This window comes from Oncorhynchus kisutch, linkage group LG5, assembly GCF_002021735.2.
Source record: "Oncorhynchus kisutch isolate 150728-3 linkage group LG5, Okis_V2, whole genome shotgun sequence".
Lineage (NCBI taxonomy): Eukaryota > Metazoa > Chordata > Actinopteri > Salmoniformes > Salmonidae > Oncorhynchus > Oncorhynchus kisutch.
Genome location: NC_034178.2, coordinates 39,794,895 through 39,818,721, shown reverse-complemented (window position 1 = coordinate 39,818,721; position 23,827 = coordinate 39,794,895). Strand labels below are relative to the sequence as shown.

At 41.8% G+C, this 23,827-nt stretch overlaps 1 protein-coding gene across 3 annotated transcripts in view; it reads left to right on the top strand.

The window, feature by feature from the left end:
- camk1b (calcium/calmodulin-dependent protein kinase Ib) overlaps positions 1-23,827 on the top strand; it is a 76,491-nt gene that overhangs the window by 42,339 nt on the left and 10,325 nt on the right. For all 3 annotated transcript variants that reach the window (XM_020483263.2, XM_031825035.1, XM_031825036.1), the window contains exon 3: positions 22,822-22,953. In XM_020483263.2, the coding sequence (XP_020338852.1) occupies positions 22,822-22,953 (132 nt within the window). The remainder of the gene's footprint in view (positions 1-22,821; positions 22,954-23,827) is intronic.

The window sequence follows — 23,827 nt, the reverse complement described above, 5'->3', positions numbered from 1 at the left end:
AAAAAAAAAAAAAAAATGTCTGGTGACAGTGCAAACATACTGGAATGGTAAAGCCTTATTGATACATTAGCACTGAGCGATGAACTGTTCCAATGAAACAGAATGTTTACACACTGACATTAGACATACATTATTTGAAGTTTCCATTAAGTACACACTTGGATCCCTGTTAGTGAGGATTTAAACATCATCCATAACACAGTTTACCTAATGTAGCCCAATGATACCTTGTGTTCCCGATGCTCCTATGTTGGTGCCGGTATAAGTATTTGATTGGGATATTTCTACCACAGTGCTTGTCTCATTCCTATCATCATGATGTTGGTCAAACATTTTGGGTAAACCCCCTTTTCTCTTTACTTCAGTTGTTACACATTTTTTTGATAAAGTTGTGTATGTGACGAGTATGTTCAGGTTTCCTTTCCTCCATATCCCCTGGTCTGCCGATGGGGTTGTCCGCCTGTTTATGGAAAGATCACCAGCTCACCAGGATGTCAGCTAAGAGTTCCCTGTTGGCTGGTTGTCTTAGCAACAGGAGGAGACACTTTCCATATGGACTCTAAGAATCACTATGGAAACAAAGTTTATATTTGCTATTAATAATCCTGGTGTGTGATTGTGTGAGCATTGTGAGGGGCGGTGAAGTCCCCTCATTGTATACACTGTTGAATGTCTCTGCTAGGAGCAAAGCTGAATTCCTGGAGACTCCCTCTTTGACGTTCTTTCACAAATAGGCCTTATAAGGGATATGTGTGTGTGCGTGACTCCCCTCCCACCCTCCACCCCCTCATGCCATCCCTTTGTAGCAGATATTCTCTGATCATGGCCTCAGTTTGTGTCCTCGGCTGTGTTTTGATCTCATTCAGCCCCACTCCACAACACAATAGCTGACTGATCAATCTGCCCTTAACAAGTTCAATGAATGGATGTATCTGTTATTTTTCTCATTCATAGTAATGAAGCACTCTAATGACAAAACATTTAAATAATTGAAATTCTAATTCAGGCCATTGTCTACCACCTACCCACTGATGTATTCTGTCACACAGAGGGAGGCTGATGAGGCTTATTGGGGAGAACAGCTTCCTTGCTACTCACTGTCTTGGTCCACATTGAAACAGGTACTGATGTGCCTCTATTAGGATGTATTGAGTCCCATTAAGTGAATATTTGTCAGTACAGGTAATGAATGTGACTTAATGTGGAGAGTTCGTAAAGGTGACTTTGAAAAATGCCTTTTCAATGATAAACTGTGTTTGTGTGTGTGTGTGTGTGTGTGTGTGTGTGTGTGTGTGTGTTAATCTGTGTTGTTGTTATACAATTAAAGGTCAAATACACTGCATTTCAAAAGGTCAGCAATAATCTAATGAATTCAGGATTTGTGAAGTTATACCTAGACTAAATAAAAGTATAAGACCCACTAATAATGTCATTTTTATATCGAAATAGTTTAACCTACTGTTTTTGTTGCAATAATCACTGATCTGTAGTGCGTACGGCCCAGTACATCACTGGGGCCAAGCTTCCTGCCATCCAGGACCTCTATACCAGGCAGTGTCATAGGAAGGCCCTAAAAATGTCAAAGACAGCCACTCTAGTCATAGACTGTTCTCTCTGCTACAGCATGGCAAGCGGTACCAGAACACCAAGTCTAGGTCCATAAGGCTCCTTACCAGCTTCTACCCCCAAGCCATAAGACTGCTAAATAGTTAATCAAATGGCTACCCAAATAACTTTATCTCTACCTACAGTGGTTTCTCCTTTAAAAATTGCGTGCTTACACCGCGGGACTTAGAGGTACCCAGCGTCATGGCTTCATTGCTCCAGACCACCACAAGGGGAGTTAGAGCACTAATTATTCATTTGGGTCCCAAGGTTTTTATATGACCAATCATATCGAGTTGTTCTAATGGCGAATTTGACGCGAGTCAATGATCCCTGGGTGAAGATGGCTGACAAAACATTACGGCGAAACTAAATGTAAGTAGTTATACTGAGTTAAGCAAAACATTTGCAATTGAGAGGAATATGTTAGTTAATGTAGAGACAAACGCTTGTGCATATTTTGGTCATAAAGTTAATTTACGAAAATCGCTATTTATTGATCTATTTAGCAAGTTATCTGACAAGCTAACATTAGCCAGCTAGCTAGCTAGTATTATGACATGAGAAGGAATTTGTAATTCGTGTTGTTTAATGTTTTAGGGACTCCTTAGAAAACCAGCATACCAGGCTGTCGTCTTGTGAAACAGTGAATGCGAAGAATCTAGCTAGCTAATGCATTTACTGCAAATTGAATGTACAATTGTGTAAGCTTGCCTTGCAATGCAGCTGAAGTAACATAACTAGCTAACTATTTACTTGCTTAGTGTAGTGGATGATAAAATAACTGTATGCCTATGGATGTGTGGCTAGCTACAGTATGTAGCCGATCTGTGTATGGACCCTTAAACGTTTGGTATGAATATTAGTTCAGAACCTATCTATGAACCTCAGCTATCATAGTTGTTGTATCAGCTTCAAGTCTGAATGGAATTAATTAAGGCTATGGGTAGAGTAGAATATAATAACTTTATTTTGCCATGTATGCAAGTCCTATATACATGTACTGTAGTTATTACCACGCATGAGATCCCCCCACATTGTATCCTGTACATTGAATATATTCACTGATCATGTACTCTTCCTTGGCAAATAAAGGTGGGGTTCAGGTATGAATCTCTGAGACGTTGTTTTTCAGTCATATCAAACTCAAACATTCTTTGAAGGATGCTGTGTCTGCATGTATGTATTACAATTATACACTTCAACAGTGTTTACCACTCCTGCTCCTGGGACATCAATGATTACACATTGTAACTATGCAATAGACTAGAAACATGATTTAAGTAAAGGCTGATTTGTAATTAATATATAGAGAAATATCTAACTCCCTTCATCTGCTTTAATCTGAGGACACAGGATAGTATTTCAATGAGATACTTAATTTCAACCAGTGGAGAATGTGAAACGCTTTATTGAAAGAAGTTCATTATCCAGGTGTTATAATTACATGCATTATAATTATGATAATTGTAATATTATAAATACAAGTTCAATCTGTACGTCAATGCACATATGGTGTTCATTACAAAACGAGGAAGAAAAACGAGGTGGGGAGAAAGGTGTAGAAGACAGAAAGAGAAAGAGGTAAGAACAGAGGCAGACAGCATATGATTAATGAATTACAGTGGTACCCTTATATTCTCTCAGTTCATCACAATTACAGTGTCTCCTAACCAGCCTTGGGCCCCCAGTTGGCCTGAAGATTATCTTAACTTCTTGATGCACCCATCCCTTTCGCGGGATCATTTTCATCAACACCCGCTGAATTGCAGTGCTCCAAATTCAAATTAAATGACAAAAAATATTACATTTTCATGAAATCACAAGTGCAATATAGCACTTGTGATTTCGCTTTTCGGCAAAAGCATAACAAGCGTTTATGTAAAAACATCTCTCTCAGTAGACAATATATTACAAACACTAGCAGCCAAGTAGATTAGTCACGAAAGTCAGAAAAGCAATAGATTAAATCGTTTACCTTTGATGATCTTCTGCTGTTTGCACTCATGAGACTCCCAGTTACACAATAAATGTTCCTTTTGTTCCATAAAGATTATTTTTATATCCAAAATACCTCCATTTGTTTGGCGCGTTATGTTCAGAAATCCACAGGCTCGAGCGGTCACGACATCGCAGAGGAAAATTCCAAATAGTATCCGTAATGTCCACAGAAACATGTCAAACGTTTTTTATAATCAATCCTCAGGTTGTTTTAAAAATATATAATCAATAATATATTGATTACGTCGCTTTTTCAATAGGAGAGGGAGAGACTATGGCTGCCCCACTCTGTTGCTCAAGCAAAACTCTGCGAACACCCAGCTATCCACTGACGCGATGTTATCTTTCTCGCTAATTTTTCAAAATAAAAGCCTGAAACTATGTCTAAAGACTGTTGACACCTTGAGGAAGCCATAGGAAAAGGAATCTGGTTGATATCCCTTTAAATGGAGGCAAGGCATCCAATGGAACAGAGCACTTTCAGGAAAAACAGCACTTCCTGGTTTGATTTTCCTCAGGTTTTCGCCTGCAATATCAGTTCTGTTATACTCACAGACAATATTTTGACAGTTTTGGAAACTTTAGAGTGTTTTCTATCCTAATCTGTACAATATGTCAGATATATGCATATTCTAGTTTCTGGGCCTGAGAAATAGGCAGTTTCAAATGGGTATGTTTTTTAGCCAAAAATGAAAATGAGACTGGCTTCTTCTCTCACATCAAAACATACCTGCAGATGAGAGACAGATGGATAGAGAGAGAGCATGATTAAGCCTTGTTTTTTTATTCTAACACGGTCAGTCATCATAATCATCAGGAGGTGAAATGCAAAACTGATCTTGGATCCTTAACTCTGTGACTACTACATCTCTATCTGTATTTCAATGTAAAGCATCTCTTAAATAATACTTCCTGTTGACCCGACCAAGTGACCTTTCACCTAAGATCATGTTGTGCCCTCTGTATCTGCCAGTTCAGATGCGAGAGGGGTTCACCAACACAGCTGATATAACCTAGAGGATTTAGGGAGAAGGGGGAGAGGGATGAAGTGAAGGAGAGAAACGGTTATTGTGTGCGTGAGTGGTCTCACCTGGTGTCCACACTAAGTGGCTACAGAGTACTTTATGCTGAAAAACAGACACGAGGACAAACAATAGAAGATAATGTCAATAGAAGATACTGTATGTGACGCAGACACCTATCAGAGTGTACGTGAAACATTTAAATATAGAGGGCTATGTGTCTCACCACTTGGTTTTTGCAAGGCTAACCCCCAGGGAAATCATGACTTGGCAGCAACAGATAGCCCAGTGAAAATGGCTGTGTTCATGTGGTGTAAATCTGAAAATTAGCAGCTGACATCTTAAGTTTTTTTTAATTAATACATGTGAGACAGGTTCCATGTACAACAAAACAGGCAGAGAGGAAGAGAGAAAAACACAGAACAGTTTAATTACCTCTGGTTATGGACACTTTTGCCAGCAATAAAGTGTCCATGGCCTGTTCCTCGGACAGTGAACATCAACATCTGCAATATCTACATTTTCAACCCATATGACGTGGCCTGCAAGATAGTCAGATTAATTTAACTTAAAATGGTGAGAACAGGCGTTCGTAGCTGAATGCTTTTGGTTAGCTTGAGAATAATAATTGCATGATTTATCATTCCACGGTATGTATGTATGTAATGTAGTAGAATGTTATTAACCAACACTGAATCGTAGGAGCTAACCACTAGCAATGTAAAAGTTGGACGGAAGAACGCCCAGTGAGAACGCCCACCTCACTGAGCTCGAGCTGTTTTGCAAGGAGGAATGGGAAAAAATGTCAGTCTCTCGATGTGCAAAACTGATAGAGACATACCCCAAGCGACTTACAGCTGTAATCGCAGCAAAAGGTGGCGCTACAAAGTATTAACTTAAGGGGGCTGAATAATTTTGCACGGCCAATTTTTCAGTTTTTGATTTGTTAAAAAAGTTTGAAATATCCAATAAATGTCGTTCCACTTCATGATTGTGTCCCACTTGTTGTTGATTCTTCACAAAAAAATACAGTTTTATATCTTTATGTTTGAAGCCTGAAATGTGGCAAAAGGTCGCAAAGTTCAAGGGGGCCGAATACTTTCGCAAGGCACTGTATAATCAATAATATTTCAACCGGGACTGTACCTTCTTCAATAGGAGAGAGATGTCCGCTCCAAACTGTATCTCATGCAAAACGCTGCTGGCACCCAGCCATACAATGACGCAACGTGATCTTTCTCGCTAATTTTTCAAAATAAAAGCCAGAAACTATGTCTAAAGACTGTTCACACCATGGGGAAGCCATAGGAAAATGAATCTGGTTAATATCCCTTTAAATGGAGCGAAGGCAGGCTATGGAACAGAGCACTTTCAGGAAAAACAACACTTCCGGGTGGATTTTCCTCAGGTTTTCACCAGCAATATCAGTTCTGTTATACTCACAGACAATATTTTGACAGTTTTGGAAACTTTAGAGTGTTTTCTATCATAATCTGACAATTATATGCATATTCTAGATTCTGGGCCTGAGAAATAGGCAGTTTCATTTGGGTATGTTTTTCATCCAAACATCAAAATACTGCCCCCTACACTCAAGAGGTTAATAAAATAAATTATAAAAAAATACTCTTTCAAAATGCAGATGTTGATTTAGTTATGGATCCATAATGAATTACTATGGGAATAAATATCACTGATTTACAGAAATATTGGAACAAAGATGTCTAATGAAGGCAAACAATTTAGAATCCTCCAATAATGTAGCCTACTACCGACCGTCACGTTGTACAGCACCATATTTTCCATTCCATCCTAACGGAAACCCTGAGGGTTTCGTTTTCCTCTGAATAGAAACACCATAATATTAACCAAATTAATTAAGCCAAATTTCTTAAAATCAATCCCATATACTATGTTATTACAAAAACTGTTTTACATTTTCTGGTAATGCCCATTTGGAATGCTATCAAATGCTTCTCAAAGATGCCCTCTGGTTGTCAAACTAGCAATAACAGAAAAAATGGCAGACTATTAAATGATGTGCCACAGAATGCTGCTGCAGCACGCAAGGTGTGCCGCAGTATGACACAACTTTAAAAGGAGGAATGACTGTACATATTACCTCACCTCGACTGACCTGTACCCCCGCACATTGACTCGTTACTGGTACCCCCTGTATATAGACTTGAGGTCGGCCGATTAATCGGAATGGCCGATTAATTAGGGCCGATTTCAAGTTTTCATTAAAAAAATTGGGCGCCGATTTCCAATTATAAAAAAAGATATATACATATTATTATTATTTTTAATACCTTTTATTTAACTAGGCAAATCAGTTAAGAACACATTCTTATTTTCAATGACTGCCTAGGAACTGTGGGTTAACTGCCTTGTTCAGGGGCAGAACGACAGATTTTCACCTTGTCAGCTCAGGGGTTCCAATCTTGCAACCGCACAGTTAACTAGTCCAACGCTCTAAACATTGCACTCCACGAGTAGCCTGCGAATGTAGTAGAAGCCAAGGTAAATTGCTAGCTAGCATTAAACTTATCTTATAAAAAACAATCAATCATAATCACTAGTTATAACTACTAATCCAGTTTAGCAGGCAATATTAACCAGGTGAAATTGTGTCATTTCTCTTGCGTTCATTGCACGCAGAGTCAGGGTATATGCAACAGTTTGGGCTGCCTGGCTCATTGCGAACTAATTTGCCAGTATTTGACGTAATTATGACATACATTGAAGATTGTGCAATGTAACAAGAATATTTAGACGGAGGGATGCCACTTGTTAGATAAAATACAGAACGGTTCCGTATTTCACTGAAATAATAAACATTTTGTTTTTCGAAAAGATAGTTTCCGGATTCGATCATATTAATGACCAAAGGCTCGTATTTCTGTGTGTTATTATGTTATAATTAAGTCTGATTTGATAGAGCAGTCTGACTGAGCAGCAGCAGGCCCGTAATCATTAATTCAAACAGCACTTTAGTGCGTTTTGCCAGCAGCTCTTCGCAAGCACAGCGCTGTTTATGACTTCAAGCCTATCAGCCTAATTGCTGGTGTAACCAATGTGAAATGGCTAGCTAGTTAGCTGGGTGCACGCTAATACTGTTTCAAACGTCACTCGCTTTTAGATTTGAAGTAGTTATTCCCCTTGCGCTGCAAGGGCCACGGCTTTTGTGGAGCGATGGGTAACGATGCTTCAAGTGTGGCTGTTGTCGATGTGTTCCTGGTTCGAGCCCAGGTAGGGGCGAGGAGGGGGACGGAAGCTACACTGTTACACTGGCAATACTATAGTGCCTATAAGAACATCCAATAGTCAAAGGTATATAAAATACAAATGGTATAGAGAGAAATAGTCCTATAAATACTATATTAACTACAACCTAAATACCTCTTACCTTGAAATATTGAAGTCTCATGTTAAAAGGAACCACCAACTTTCATATGTTCTCATGTCCTGAGCAAGGAACTTAAACGTTAGCTTTTTTACATGGCACACATTTTTACATGGCACATATTACTTTCTTCTCCAATACTTTGTTTTTGCATTATATCAACCAAATTGAACAGGTTTCATTATTTATTTGAGGCTAAATTGATTTTATTGATGTTTTATATTAAGTAAAAATAAGTGTTAATTCAGTAGTGTTGTAATTGTCATTATTACAAATAAAATAAAATAAATAAATCGGCCGATTAATCGGTATCGGCATCGGTATCGGCTGTGAAAAATCATAATCGTTCGACCTCTAATATAGACACATTATTGTTATTTTATGGCGTTACTTTATTTCTTAATGTAGTTTAATTTATTTTAGATACATTTGTTTTGCAAATATTTTCTTACCTTAAATTCTGCATTGTTGGACATCTAATGACTAACTTCTTGTAGCAGGCATTAGGCTATAGAAAATGAACACAGGTCTCATCAACAATCTCTCAAGCCCACGTCCTAGTAATTAGCCAGCTAATCTTTATATCTGAAGTTTAGCCAACTTGGATCTTTTTGCCAACTAACTAGGTTGAACAGTTGAATTGTTATGAACACATCCTTCTGTCTGTCTCCAATTGTTTGAAAAGCTTGTTAGCCTGTCCACTTTGTTGAGATGTGGAAATCAAGTGGCTTACCTTATTTCTCAGAATGAGACTTTTAGTTGCCAATTCCTTATATAAATTGTGTTTTATGCTTATTGCACATTTATAAAACACAGACTGGACCGCTAGCATAACAGTCTTTGGCTAAAATGCTGCTAGTGGTACCCCAATGACACGAGCGGCAAACTGAGCATTCATATTCCAGATCCAATGTTCATTGATACTCTCGTTTTGGTAGTGTCTGCTCTGCACGCAATTTGAGTAGCTGAGACATAAAAAGTGTATCGTTTGAAAAAGTAACTTCTCCTCTATTACAGTAAAATAAGGTCCCAATGTGTTTTGGTGTTCCATATCGACCGATTATGTTGGACTTAACCTCAAATGCAAATAGCCAGTTGAAACCGCTTGTCAGAGAGCAAGATGCGATCTCTCAACTATGTTGGCGTGAGAGGCAGGGAGAGAGGCTTAGTGTGTTTAAACCATAGAGGAAGAGGCAAAGCGTTAAAATCTGTCTAAAATAAGCCCCATGCGTTTCTATGGGCTTATTTTGGACCTTGTCGCTTGCCTACTTGCCTTTAGGACAACGCCTCCCATTGTTAGGGCTGAGACGTGCATCTCTTCATTATATACTGATATCTGGTGTAAATGGGAAGTTGCACATAGCACAGAAGGAGCAAAGGAGAACAAGCGGGAAAAAGACGCTCATAAAAATTAAAAATAACCAAACCTCGATACTTGTGATACAGGCATTTGGAATATCGTGCAAAAACAAAAATTCTAATTAATTCGCTATGTTGCCCTGACAGACTGACTTTATGTTGGGTGAGTGTTATCCTGAAATAGACATGCACACTAAAAATAACTGAAAATGTTTAGACCCCTCAGGCAATTTCTAAAGAGGAATATTTGAATGATCCATGAGCAAATATGATTAATTGATCGCCATTTTTTGGCAGAATGTCTTGGTTGATTATATGGTATTTTAATAGCTGTGTATCTTTCATTGTTATTACTTTCTGATGACACAGTGACCTATAGCCTGTCAGCTGCTTTACTGTTTATCAGTATATTGTTCACACAGGACATGGCCCACAAATTACATAGCACTCCCTAACCAGCATCATTCTCCGCCCATAATGTATTGTGTAGTAGTGGTTCTCTTTTAAACGTTCCCAGCTGTGTTCAGGGAACAGGCGGATCCTGGGTGTCTGTTCCCACACTCTCAGTGACCTCTCTGGGTAGACTCTGGGGTTTCTCAACAAACTGTATACTGTACAACTGCCTTTGCCAGTGCCATTTTTACTTCTAAATGGCCTAGTAAAACATAGAAAGGACAGTCCGGGCCCTGGCAGTAAACCCAGGCTTACAGGCTTATGAAGGGAAAATATTTCACAGCACTTCAATACAGCTATTCTGTACAATACCAGAATGCCTGGCAAAATGGAGAGAAGGAGAGCAGGAAACGGAGCGTGGGAGGAGGAGAGGGGGAAGCGAAGAAGAGATGGGGAGGTAGGGAAAGCACTGGAATAGTTTAAAATCAATAAAGCTGGGATTGTTTGAGAGTAAGCTTTGTGTGTGTGTGTGTGTGTGAGAGTGAGATAGGCTCTGAGAAAAGCCTGAAAACACCAGGTCAGCACATGCAGTGGGCCTGTTATGGATACGAAGAGACATGGGGACATTGTCTCCGCAATACCTTTACAATGCAGTCTGCACCTTAAAAAATACAATGGTTTTTTTTTGCTTTGTTGCAGTTGGTTGAGGTTTATGTCCATACCTATTTTTGATTTAAAAATGAGAAAAATGCTGCCTCGACAGAATCCATCTGGTCTTAGTCAGAGCCAGAGCAGCTGGCCCTCTGGACCACTTCAGCAGGCCGCTTCAGTGCTGGGAGGCTTCAGAATGATGGATCACCCACCTCTTTGAAACAGGGAAACTCTGTGTTCCTCACCACCTGTCTTTCTAAGATGTCCTACATTGTTCTTATCTCTTCATCTTTGGAACATGAGGTGTGTTGAAGCTTTGTAAAGTATCCTAGCCTCAACTCCAGTTGATTTGTGATGGCTGTACTGAAGGTTCTCGTAAACTTTGATGTTTGGAGGATGTTTCAATGCATAGTGTCCCTCTGGTTCTGTCTAGAACGTCAGACTCTTCCATGTAGGGCGCATGATTGGATATGTCTGTCTCATTTTCTCCGGAGGATATCAATGATGTTTACTCTCCAAAAGACATGTTAATCTTATTCAATGGGGCTCCAGTTTGGGGGAGTGAAGAGCCCACTTGGTGTTGTCCTATGATATGCAGTATAGTTAACCTCTAAGCATCTTGTGCTTTACCTGCTTCAACAGTACTCCATAATGAGAGGCCTGCTCACTGGAGTGGACTGCTTTGAGAGTGAGAGAGAGAGACAGAGAGAGAGAGAGAGAGAGAGAGAGAGAGAGAGAGAGAGAGAGAGAGAGAGAGAGAGAGAGAATGAAAAGGGTTATTGTATATGGACTACAAGGTTCCTGTTTCATTGATAAGCTCTTATGAATGGAGACAGAGGCTCCTATAGCTGTACTGTATAGATTATCTTTTACCGTAAAACTATTCTATTTACTATAGACGTTTCATATGTAGTTGTACTCTATCTCCATGGAGGTAGTCTAGGTGAGTCTGGAGATGCAAGGGAGAAGATGTCACTCCCAGCATGGAAAACACAGGGAGATGTCCCACTCAATCAATTATTCAGCCTCCCCCTCGCTCCCCTCTACCCCTCCATACTAACCTAATGTAGCAGGTGTAGAAAGACACCTGAGCGGAGTTTTCACTTCCGTTTTTCAGGGGAAGCTACTGTATCCCTGAAAAATGGATGTTAGCGTTTTCTTGCAACTCCACATAGACTAGTCCATACTCTGTTAGCCTCCCTCTATATACAGTATAATTCAGAAAATGCTCAGACCCCTTCACTTTTTCCACATTTTGTTACGTTACAGGCTTATTCTAAAATGGATTAAATCAATGTTTTCCCTCATCAAGCTACACACAATACCCCATAATGACAAAGCGAAAACAGGTTTTTAGAAACATCTGCAAATATATTAAAAATAAAAAACTATTTACATAAGTATTCAGACCCTTTGCTATGAGACACGAGATTGAGATCAGGTGCATCCTGTTTCCATTGATCATCCTTGAGATGTTTCTCGAACTTGATTGGAGTCCACCTGTGGTAAATTCAGTTGATTGGATATGATTTGGAATGTCACTCACCTGTCTATCCACAGGGAGGTGAGTGAAAATCGTTTTGTTTGATGCAAGAAACCACTTTATGAAATAACAAGCACCATTATTCCCATACCATTGTTATAGAGAATCCGAGAAATTATGCTACCCTTTGCCTATTGGCTACGTAGCTTAGTCAAGCCTGTCTCAAAATACAACACTACCCCTTTAAGACTTTTACCTGACTGGCTTTTCAAAGATGTCTAGAAATGTACACATTTTGTGCTCTTATAGGATGCAGTCCCTCCCATATTGCTGACTACAAATTATCTACAGTATAACTGGGCTAATAACTCACTAACTAGCAAAGTATATGAACAAAATGTTTACATGTGGCCACATGCAGCTCTCGCTTTGATCTCAAAACAAGCACATCTACTCATGACCACAGCTGTAATCACAGTCCAGATCAAAGTAAATGGCACAGATCCATATATGGCGATGTTCTATTTGCATATAGGCCTACTGCAGCTCTGATTGGTTATGCTGCACTGGCCTGTGTAGAGTATGGGCTGAGTTGTGTGTTTCAATGCAATAGAATCCTACTCCGATGCCTTCTGCCTACAACAAAATCTCTTGCATAGTTGGTTTTGTTTCGGTAAGTTTCATTAAAAGTGGCTAATATTGCATTGATTCCATCACAATTGCCACAGTAAAGGGAAACGTTGATAGTGTTCACTCAACTTTGTGGAGTTTTCCCAGTTAAATTCAATCTCCTGCTTCTCTCTGTGGGCTTATACAGTATTTCTTCTGCGCAGCAGCACGGGCATAGTTTAGAGGGAACATTGTCCATGAGTTTATTGCTAAACATTTCAGCTTCGACTTTTTCTCATTGTTGTTGACTGCGTCACATTTGATTTACAGATGATTAACATTTGATTTTTTAAATTTTTTAAAATTTATTTCACCTTTATTTAACCAGGTAGGCCAGTTTAGAACAAGTTCTCATTTACAACTGCGACCTGGCCAAGATAAAGCAAAGCACTGTGACAAAAACCACACAGAGTTACACATGGAATAAACAAACGTACAGTCAATAACACAATAGAAAAATCTGTATACAGTGTGTGCAGATGAAGTAGGTAAGGCAATAAATAGGCCAATAGTGGTGAAGTAATTACAATTTAGAAATTTACACTGGAGCGATGTATGTGCAGATGAGGATGTGCAAGTAGAAATACTGGTGTGCAAAAGAGCAGAAAAACAAAAACAAATATGGGGATGAGGTAGGTAGTTGGTAGGATGGGCTATTTACAGATGGCCTGTGTACAGCTGCAGCGATTGGTAAGCTGCTCTGCCAGCTGATGCTTAAAGTTATATACTGTGGCTAATATGCAATATACTGTATATAGAGAAAAAGGGAGTTTGACAGACGGGTAGAAAATAGACTAAAAAGGGTGATATAAATAGTCACTTGTGAAGGTGAGAGAGGGATGTGCTGAAAGGTAGGAGAGAGTTGGATGAGGGAGAGACAATGAGCAATAGTCGTTTAGCTCAGTTTCCTTAGCTTTCTTGGGAACAGGAGAAATGGTGGCCCTCTTGAAGCATGTGGGAACAGCAGACTGGGATAAGTATTGATTGAATATGTCTGTAAACACACCAACCAGCTGGTCTGCGCATGCTCGGAGGATGCGGCTGGGGATGCCGTCTGGGCCGGTAGCCTTGTGAGGTTAACACGTTTAAATGTTTTACTCACATTGGCTGGAGTGAAGGAGAGCCCACAGGTTTTGGTAGCGGGCTGTGTGGGTGGCACTGTATTTTCCTCAAAGCGAGCAAAGAAGTTGTTTAGTTTGTCTGGGAGCAAGACATCGTGGTCCACGACGGGGCTGGTTTTCTTTTTGTAGTCCGTGATTGACTGTAGACCCTGCCACATACCTCTCGTGTCTGAGCCATTGAATTGCGACTCTACTTTGTCTCTATACTGACGCTTAGCTTGTTCGATTGCCTTGCGGAGAGAATAGCTACACTGTTTGAATTAGGTCATGTTTCCGGTTGCCTTGCCCTGATTAAAAGCTGTGGTTCACGCTTTTGAAGTTTGCGCGAATCCAGCCATCAATCTTTTTCTGGTTGGGGAAGGTTTTAATAGTCGCTGTGGGTACAACATCACCGATGCACTTGCTAATAAACTCGCTCACCGAATCAGCGTATTCATCAATGTTATTGTCCGACGCTATGCGGAACATATCCTAGTCCACGTGATCGAAGCAATCTTGAAGCGTGGAATCCGATTGGTCGGACCAGCATTGAACAGACCTGAGCACAGGCGTTTCCTGTTTTAGTTTCTGTCTATAGGCTGGGAGCAACAAAATGGAGGCGTGGTCAGATTTTCCGAAAGGAGGGCGGGGGAGGGCTTTGTATGATTCGCGGAAGTTAGAATAACAGCTATCCAGGGTTTTGCCAGCCCGGGTCGCGCATTCGATATACTGATCAAATTTAGGGAGCCTTGTTAAAATCCCCAGTTACAATAAATGCAGCCTCAGGATATGTGGTTTCTAGTTTACATAGAGTCCAATGAAGTTCTTTCTGGACCATTGATGTGTCTCCTTGGGGGGATATACACGACTGTGATTATAATCGAAGAGAATTCTCTTGGTAGATAATGCGGTCAGCATTTGATTGTAAGGATTGTAAGGAACAAAAGGATTTGAGTTCCTGTATGTTGTTATGATCACACCATGTCATAAGGCATACACCCCTGCCCTTCTTCTTACCAGAGACATGTTTGTTTCTGTCGGCGCAATTCGTGAAGAAACCAGGTTGCTCTACCGACTCTGATAACGTATCCCAAGTGAGCCATGTTTCCGTGAAACAAAGAACGTTACAATCTCTGATGTCTCTCTGGAAGGAAATTCTTGCTCGGATTTGTCTACCTTGTTGTCAAGAGACTGGACATTGGCGAGTAGTGTACTCTGGAGCGGTGCGCGATGTGCCCGTCTACGGAGCCTGACCAGAAGACCCCTCCGTTTGCCCCTTCTGTGGCACCGTTGTTTTGGGTCGCCGGCTTGGATCTGATCCATTGTCCTGGGTGGTGGACCAAACAGAGGAAACGCTTCGGGAAAGTCGTATTCCTGGTCGTAATGTTGGTGAGTTGACATTGCTCTTATATCCAATAGTTCCTCCTGGCTGTATGTAATAAAACGTAAGATTTCCTGGGATAACAATGTAAGAAGTGATACATAACGGAAACTAAAACATATTGTAACGAGGGTTACTACAGTTTGTGTTACTGTAATTACTGGTAACTGTTTCCTGTTAGCCAAAACGATGTAAGGATGTATTGCTTAATATCCACTTTGTTATAGTTTTGTATGGTGTACATTCAAGTTGGCTTGTCAGGCTGGTCAAGATATTCCTGCTCTGTCTGAGCTAGAGTGCGCCTACAACTGTAATCAATAAGTACAGAGATTGAACTGTGAGTTTGGAAATCTTACCTGTTGTCGTGCGTGGTCCATGTCTCTGAGTATCTTATATCTTTGAGAGGTCTATTCTTAAGCTAGCAAGTCTTCCTAGCTGTGCCTATCTTTTTTCTATTTTTTCTTTTTAGAATTTTACCAATTTTTTGTCCCCAATTTCATGGTATCCAATTTTGTTTTTAGTAGCTACTATCTTGTCTCATCGCTACAACTCCCGTACGGGCTCGGGAGAGACGAAGGTTGAAAGTCATGCGTCCTCCGATACACAACCCAACCAAGCCACACTGCTTCTTAACACAGCGCGCATCCAACCCGGAAGCCAGCCGCACCAATGTGTCGGAGGAAACATCGTGCTCCTGGCAACCTTGGTTAGCGCGCACTGCGCCCGGCCCACCACAGGATAGACAAGGACATCCCTACCGGCCAAGCCCTCCCTAACTCGGACGATGCTAGCCCAATTGTGCGTCTCCCCGAGGACCTCCCGGTCAGTATCCCAGGGGAAGAGAAGGGGAAGAGAAGAAGCCACTTTGATCAGTCTGGCGGAGGGGTGGAGGATAGGATCGAGGGATGAGGAGAAGAGCGGAGGAAGGAGAGAAAGCAGGGGAATGAGTGTGGTCTCTTTAATGAGCTAATCAGGACCATTGTTTCTGTCAGGCAGGTGTACATGTTATCTGAGGTGCTGAGGTGCTGAGGTGCTGAGGGAGGTTTGGCATGTCCACCTCAGTAGGGCTATAGCATTGGTGCCAGACAGTGGGTTTCTGGTCTGTCGTCACTGGCTTATGCAGGAACAGACTGGCGCCCCAGGCTAGCTGAGAGCTAACCCTGAGGGGGATTAGTAGCACACAGAGAACTGTCATGCTCGCTATATGTAACAGGCTGTCACTCATACTGATAAACACAGCTCTATCGAGGCTCTCTTATCCTATCTTTTGTAGTCACGGCTGTCATTTCTTCATATCTCATTTTCTCAAAGTAGAGCTGAGGACACAAGCTCCCGGCTGCTGAATTATGAAACATAACGTGGTGATTTTTTGTTGTTGTAAGAAACGATTGCTACGAATGGCATGGTGGAGAGGGTGTGGTCAGCCAGGTGGTGTTGTCTTGGACATGGAGGTCCTGAGTAGTCCTCTCCCTGTGTGATACCTCTGAACCAGATGGCTCTCTGTCGGCCTGGCTGACCTTTCCTTTGCCTTGCTTCATTTGGCTCATATATTCTTGTTTCCAACCTGCGTGGCCAAGAGTCTTAGTTGTACAGATGGCTCAGTTGGTGAATGGTGCAGACAACACCAGGCCCATGTTCAGCAGAAAGGAAATAAGAGCAAATGCCCAAGATAGTGAATTCCTATCACAGTTCCCCTTACTAATGGGGAGCTCTGTGTCTGCTTCCCAGAATCTTAAACACGAGCAGAGACTGCTCTTATCTTAGCCTGGTACTACTTCATTTGACCTTTATTTCTGCCCCAAGACCACACTCGTTAGTGTGTGTGTGGATGGGTGTTTGCCTGTGTGTGTTTGTTTTATATCCGTGTACACTTTTTCTATGTGCGTGTGTGTAAGAGAGTGTGTTAAGCTTTGAATTCCTTTGATGCACAGCAAAGTCATTAAAATCATAGAGGGAGAGAAGGGAGAGAGACCAAACCACACTCACAGGGGGGTTGCTGTTAGCGACGGAAGCTAAGCAACACCAAGTCTTTATTTTAAGCTCTATTAGCAGACAGAGAAAAGGTTCTCTAACACTACTCTGCTGCCAGCCACGTAGAGATTAAATGGCTTAATTATTATAATGTTAGTTTTGTTCCATGTAAATCAAATACCCTTTGCTTGTCAGTGTTACTGTGTCATAAGAACAGATAGGAGAAGTGTTTCAACTTCCCCCGTTTTGATAAAGACAATGCTCTGTGCACATTCTGTCTAGTACGTCCTGTTTTAGTGTATTTTGCTTCTTTGTATTGTTTGCTTGATTCAGTGACTGTTTTATTGGTACATAATAACCTTTCTATTGGTTGGTAATAAGGTATTGTATGACATGATGACTGTGTGATGACTTGGAAAGATACTATGCAACTCTCTTAGTTCTGAACCTGTAGTTTGCATATAGATTATAGCCTTTACAAATAGTAGGCTATAGCTTGCATGTAGCGTATAGGTATGGACATGAATACAGATACAGTTGTTTGCATAATGGCTGTGAAGCGTTTACTTATACACGCACTGTACCATGGCTGTATATAGTATACTGTGTGCATTAGAGCTGATGTGTATGTTCTGCATACCTACAGTAGTGAAGGGGTGCTAGCTCTACACTGCAAAAAGTGAAATCTAAGCATGCCTGAATATCTTATATTAAGTGATAATTTCCTTAAAATGTGTGTTTTTCCAGTTTTTCTTACGAAGCTACATTTTCTAATGTCATTGGCATAACCTAGCATAGGCTTAAGTAATTTCTTATTTTAAGATATTTTACCTTAATCATCTTATTAATATACAATATCCTGAAAACTATCTTGAAATAAGATAAATTGCATGTATAAAGGCTTTTTTAGTTTACAATATGCAAAATTATCTAATTATCTGCCAATGATGTTACATAATTTAACATGGTAAGACAAAACAAGAAAAAAATAAACATTTAAATGAATTATGACTCATTATACACTGGGTGGGTCTAGTCCCGAATGCTGATTGGTTAAAACCGCATTCCAGCCGGTGTCTATTCCACAAGTTACCACCGGCTAACTGCTGTAATCCCAAATGAAATGGCGGTAGATGTTTGCAAAACCAAGAAACTGTTGCAGCTGCACCCTGGACGTTCGTTGAGGCCAATCCACCACTGCTTTCACCTTTCCAGGATCCATCTACCTTTCCAGGATCCATCTGAATATTGCCCTCAGCAATGACATATCCCAGAAAGGTGGTAGAAGAGCAGTGGAACTCACTTCTCGGCATTCACAAACAATTGGTTCTCCAGGAGACCCTGAAGGACCTGTCTGACATGGAGTACATGTTCTTGGGCAGATCGGGGAAAGAAACAGGATGCCGTCCAGGTAGACAAACACAAACCGGTTTAGCATGTCTCGAAGCACATCACTGACCAAAGCCTGGAAGGCAGTAGGGACGTTGGTGAGTTCAAATGGCATGACCTGGTACTCATAATGTCCACCTCGCGTATCCAAACCAGGTGGTATGCATTCCAAAGGTCCAACTTGGAAAACATGGTAGCCCCCTGGAGAGGTTCAAACGCAGAGCAGAGAAAAGGTAGGGTTTTTTTGACAGTGATATCGTTAAGTCTCCGGTAGTCAATACACTAGCGCAGGGTCTTGTCCTTCTTCTCCACAAAGAAAAACCCTGCGCCGGCAGGAGATGCAGACGGACGGACGGCCCCAGTGGCCAGAGTCTCCTCTATGTACTTCTCCATAGTAATGGTCTCTGGTCTGGACAGAGAATACAACCGACCCCGAGGTGGTGTAGTACCTGGGAGAAGATCAATGGCACAATCATAAGGATGGTGCGGGGGAAGGGAAGTAGCACGTGCCTTGCTAAACACTTCCAGGAGGTCATGGTATTCCGTGGGGATAACAGAGACATCCACAGTCTTGCTAACCTCCTGATGAAGACGACTAGGGGAAGGCAGCGGGAATGGCAAAATGGGCTCCAACCCAGGATGGAGCTTGTGGTCCAGTCAATCACAGGATTGTGCTTTTGGAGACAGGAAAATCCCAAAACAACCGGAACATGGGGAGATGTATGGTCTCACTGTGGTTACAAGAAACCCGTAATTGAATGGGAAGAGTACTACGGGTGAATGCCCCTATAGAGCAGCCATCCAGTGCCCTAGCATCCATGGGGACAGAGAGAGGCTGAGAGGGAATACCAAGCTCCGAAGCAATAGTGGCATCCATCAAACTTTCATCAGCCCCAGAATCAATGAGCACTCGGAGAGACTTAGATTGGTCTCCCCACAGCACAAGCACAAAAAAAGGGTGTGCGAATTAGAGAACTCCCAGTCTGACTCACTGTAGAACTGGTACCCACTAGAGACAAGGATTTCCTAATAGGGCAGGTAGCTATAAAATGTCCTGCCCCTCCACAGTACAGACAACAGTTATTATTCATCCTCTGTGAGTGCTCCCAAACTGATAGCCTAGTCCTTCCCAACTGATTAGACTCAGGAGTATCCAACTCACCCATCGTAGATTGACGAGAGAGAGCTCAGGTGGCTTCAACTCCTCTCGGAAGAGCTGCCTTTGGAAACTTCCGGATTCCATTGGAGGTGAATGCGCCATATCGGGAGCACGAGTGTGCCCGAGACCAGAACTCCTCTCACTCTTGCGTTCCCTTAGGCGTCCATCAATTATAATGGTTAAGGCGATAAGGGAGTCGAGGTCCACCGGCAGTTCCCGAGCAGCTAGCTCATCCTTAACCTCCTCAGATAATCTGTGCAGAAAAGTATCGAAAAGAGACACCGGATTCCAGGCATATCTCAGGGGGCCAACGTGCGAAAGTCCGCCGCGTCGTCTGACACACTACGGGAGTTTTGACGTAATATACAAGCAGTTTGCTGGCCGCCTTTCTCCCAGATACCGGAGACTCAAAAACATCTCTCACTTCTGCCATAAATTCCTCCAAATGATGGCAAATGGCAGATTGGTGTTCCCAAACTGCCGTAGCCCAGGAGAGCGCCCTTCCTGACATTAGCGTAATTATATACGCTATCTTTGATCGGTCTGAAGAAAACTAAGATGGCTGTGGCTCAAAAATAAGCGAGCACTTAGAAATAAAACCCTGGCAGGTACCAGAATTCCATGAATATCGCTCTGGAGGAGGTAAGCGGGGTTCACGGGGAGACGGGATAGGCTGTACCAACTCACCACAAATAGGGAAAAATTACTGGGTTTTTCCAGAGGTGGCTGACAGTCTCTGAGCTAACTCCCTGATTTTCTCCATAATAGCCTTTAACCCATGGTCGTGGCATTCCGTCAAGGAACTGAGCCCTTCCAAAAGGCCCTGTAGCAACTCCTGATGTCTCCCAATGGTGGCTCCCTTCAGGGAGACAGCGTGGTGGTGATGGTCCAAGTCTGCTCAGTCTGTCATGGCCAGTTCGTACTATCACGACACAAGGCTAGACCCAGACGCAGACACAGGAGGCAGATGGTTGGAGTCTTACAATATATTAATATTTATTAATCCAATATGGAAAGGCAAGAGAATGGTTGTGGACAAGCAAAAGGGACAAAACCAATTAAGAGTCTGGAAGGTACCAAATGGCAGGCAGAATCAAGGTCAGTGCAGGCAGGCGGGAAAGTAGTCCAGAGTCAGGCTGGAGTCAAGACTTGGAAGACTAACAAAAAGAGAATAGCAAAAGGAGTACGGGAAAAATATGCTGGTTGACTTGACTAACATACAAGACGAACTGGCACAGAGAGACAGGATACACAGGGATAAATACACTGGGGAAAATAAGTGACACCTGGAGGGGGTGGAGATAATCACAGGAACATGTGAAACAGATCAGGGCGTGACAGTGTTAGAGGACAATACTTTTTCACTGGGACTAAAGCTTCAATAAAATTGGCTTTGAGTGTACTTTTTACTCCCTCCCCTAGGGACCCTGCCTGGCTATTCTTATGTAAAAGTGTTTGTTTCAAACAGTGATGATCTTAAGGCTCCGTTGGGACACTAGACTGTCAGCATAGTGACAGACTGTCTTTAGAAGCTCAGAAGCAAAATGTTGATTTTAGAGACTGACTGTGAAGGGACAGTTGGCTGTTAAAATACATTTCTTCTAGGATGCTTGACTATGTGAACATTTGGCTGTTTTAACTGTTGACTGACTGAAATACTGTTGACTAAATGTTAGTTTAGTTGACTGTTTGACTAGTACCGTAGTCTGTATAGAAGAGCACAGCTGTGAACTGTTGTGATAGGTGTGTGTTTGGATAGTGTATATGTGAGTGTATCTCAGAGGAGGCTCTGTCTGCTGGTATTAGTAGTATGCTGAGACAGTTTAGTGTTGAATAGCATCAGGGCCAGGCGTCTTCCCGGACTTGTGTCTCTTGGTGATGATAAGAACATCCTGTTAGGATCAGCTCAGTAAACACACCCACAACTCTGCTCTGCTCCATCTCAGCCAAGGCCCACAGCACGTCACTGAACCAAAACCACTTGCTCTGTTCTTATGAATTAGTCATCATACTGCATAGGCTTGTTTTCTTAACATCCCTCAGGATTTTCTGCTTTAATCAGAGCGATCAATGTTGTTTGGTTATGAAATACTTATAGATGATTAAATCTTTCTAGATGTTTTTTTCTAAGGCATCGTTATCAGTCATACATCTAAATGTACTGTTTAGACTAGATCATGTTTACTGTCTGTAATTACGTATCTTCTGAGTAAACAGAACACATTGACACATGAGAGGGTGTGGTACTGTCAATAGAGCTGGCTAATCCTGAAACAGTCTGGCAAGCTTATGAGATCATCATTATCATTATCGTCATTATCACTGGTCTTTTTTTTGCCCTCTGCCATTTCTAGTCTGGTCCCTCCTGGTGGCTTCATAGTTCAGAATGGCAACTGCCCCAGATTCTAGAGAGGAATTTGAACTGGTAACCTCCCACCCCCTGATGCAGGGCTAGATTTGGGCCCAGAATCATAATGATCCGTTTAGAACAGTGCTTCCTAAGTGGTGGGCTGTGGCCAGTCCCCTTGGGTTGCAGCTGGGTTCCGTTTCCACAGTAGTTAGATCAGTGGTTCCCAAACTTTTTCCATCATTGGGGAACATCCTCACTCTCTCTTTCTCACTTTCTCTCTCTCTCACTTTCTCTCTCTCACTTTCTCTCTTTCTCTTTCACTCTGCCACTCTCCCTGTCATTCTTCATTGTGTCTATCTCTCATGAGTTGACCTATGGTGTTTCCCAGATGATGCATCAGCATCATGGCAAAAGCCTCCTGGGTCACAGCCAACTGTGGCTTTAGAATCTGGCCAGAAATAAAGTATATTTTATCTAGTGAGACTAGAAAATTGTTTTATTTGGGTAAAATTGCAAAAAACGATTTTGTAACCCCTGCTTGTTGAGACAAGATTGCGAGGTTTTCCAGATCTTGCTCCACTGACTTCAGAATGGGTACTGGAGCACTGATAATATACCTGTACATAGCAATGCCAACCAATATCCTCCCAGGCAAATGTCTAGTTTCCTCAGTATTCATTTAGAGGAGAAATTGGACAATGGACTCCAACTGTAGAGCTGGGTTCTTTCTGGTTCATAACCTTTTACAATGACGTTTTCCTCTGTTTTCTCTTGGAGGGATGGCCTGGATTACTCATTAAAATGGTTGCTGAGAAAAATGATGTGAATAAGATGTGATTGGCGGTTTGTGATGTCTTTGGCTGACCTGTCTTTGTGTTTCAGGGGGGCTTTCTCTGAGGTGGTCCTAGCGGAAGAGAAGAGGACACAGAAACTGGTGGCCATCAAATGCATCCCTAAGAAAGCCCTGGAAGGCAAAGAGAACAGCATAGAAAATGAGATCGCTGTCCTGCACAAGTGAGTGATGAACACACACACATTTACACACCAAGGTTGCTTATTGATGTTAGGGGAGCAAGTGATTTAACTCTGAGACAGATAGTGACTACAGTTGCAGTAATGACAGTCTGGTTAAAATACCTCCCTTTAAAACTGCGGAATTACGGACTAAGCCGGAAACTATGAAACTAGAGGGGCTTAAGCTATTTATAGTGCTCTTGTTACCTGGGTTACATGAGACACAGAGGCCTAGTGAATATAGAGGTATATTTCTAGAGCTGAGAATGTGGGAATGAGAGAGAGATTGCGAGGGAGAGACAGAAAGAGAAAGAAAGAAAGAGATAGACAGAAAGAGAGAGAGAGATACAGAGAGACCTTAAACTCCTAAAAGCCAAATTAAGCCAGAATTGTAACATTTTCATTGCAGATCACCTCATTCTTCTAGTAGTGACACAGCCTCCTACTCTTCCCATTAGTGTATTCCCATGAGGTCATGAACTGTCAGAGAAACCTGAAGTGAGATTCTGAACTCTGTCTGTCTGTTTACCCAATTACTCAAGGCAAGATGGCTGCCTCTTAATGACGGTGTAAAACATCTGTTCGAGGACATCACTACTGCACCCATGAAACAACTTGTCTGACAACTCAAAATGAATTCTTCCTCTGCTCTATGTTCGCTACATACTTCAGTCCGAGGCTGCCATCGTTGAAGTCGTTTGTGGTGACGTCAAAATTAGGAGTGTTATACAAAACAAAGTCTTCAGCGATCGGATCATCTCTAACCAATCAGAGTATCAAAGCCATTGACCAATTTTCAAAATGCCGCTTTGTGTTCTGGCTCTGGCCCATCCATCAGTTTCTGGGACCAATCAGAATGGTTAGAATGTGTTTG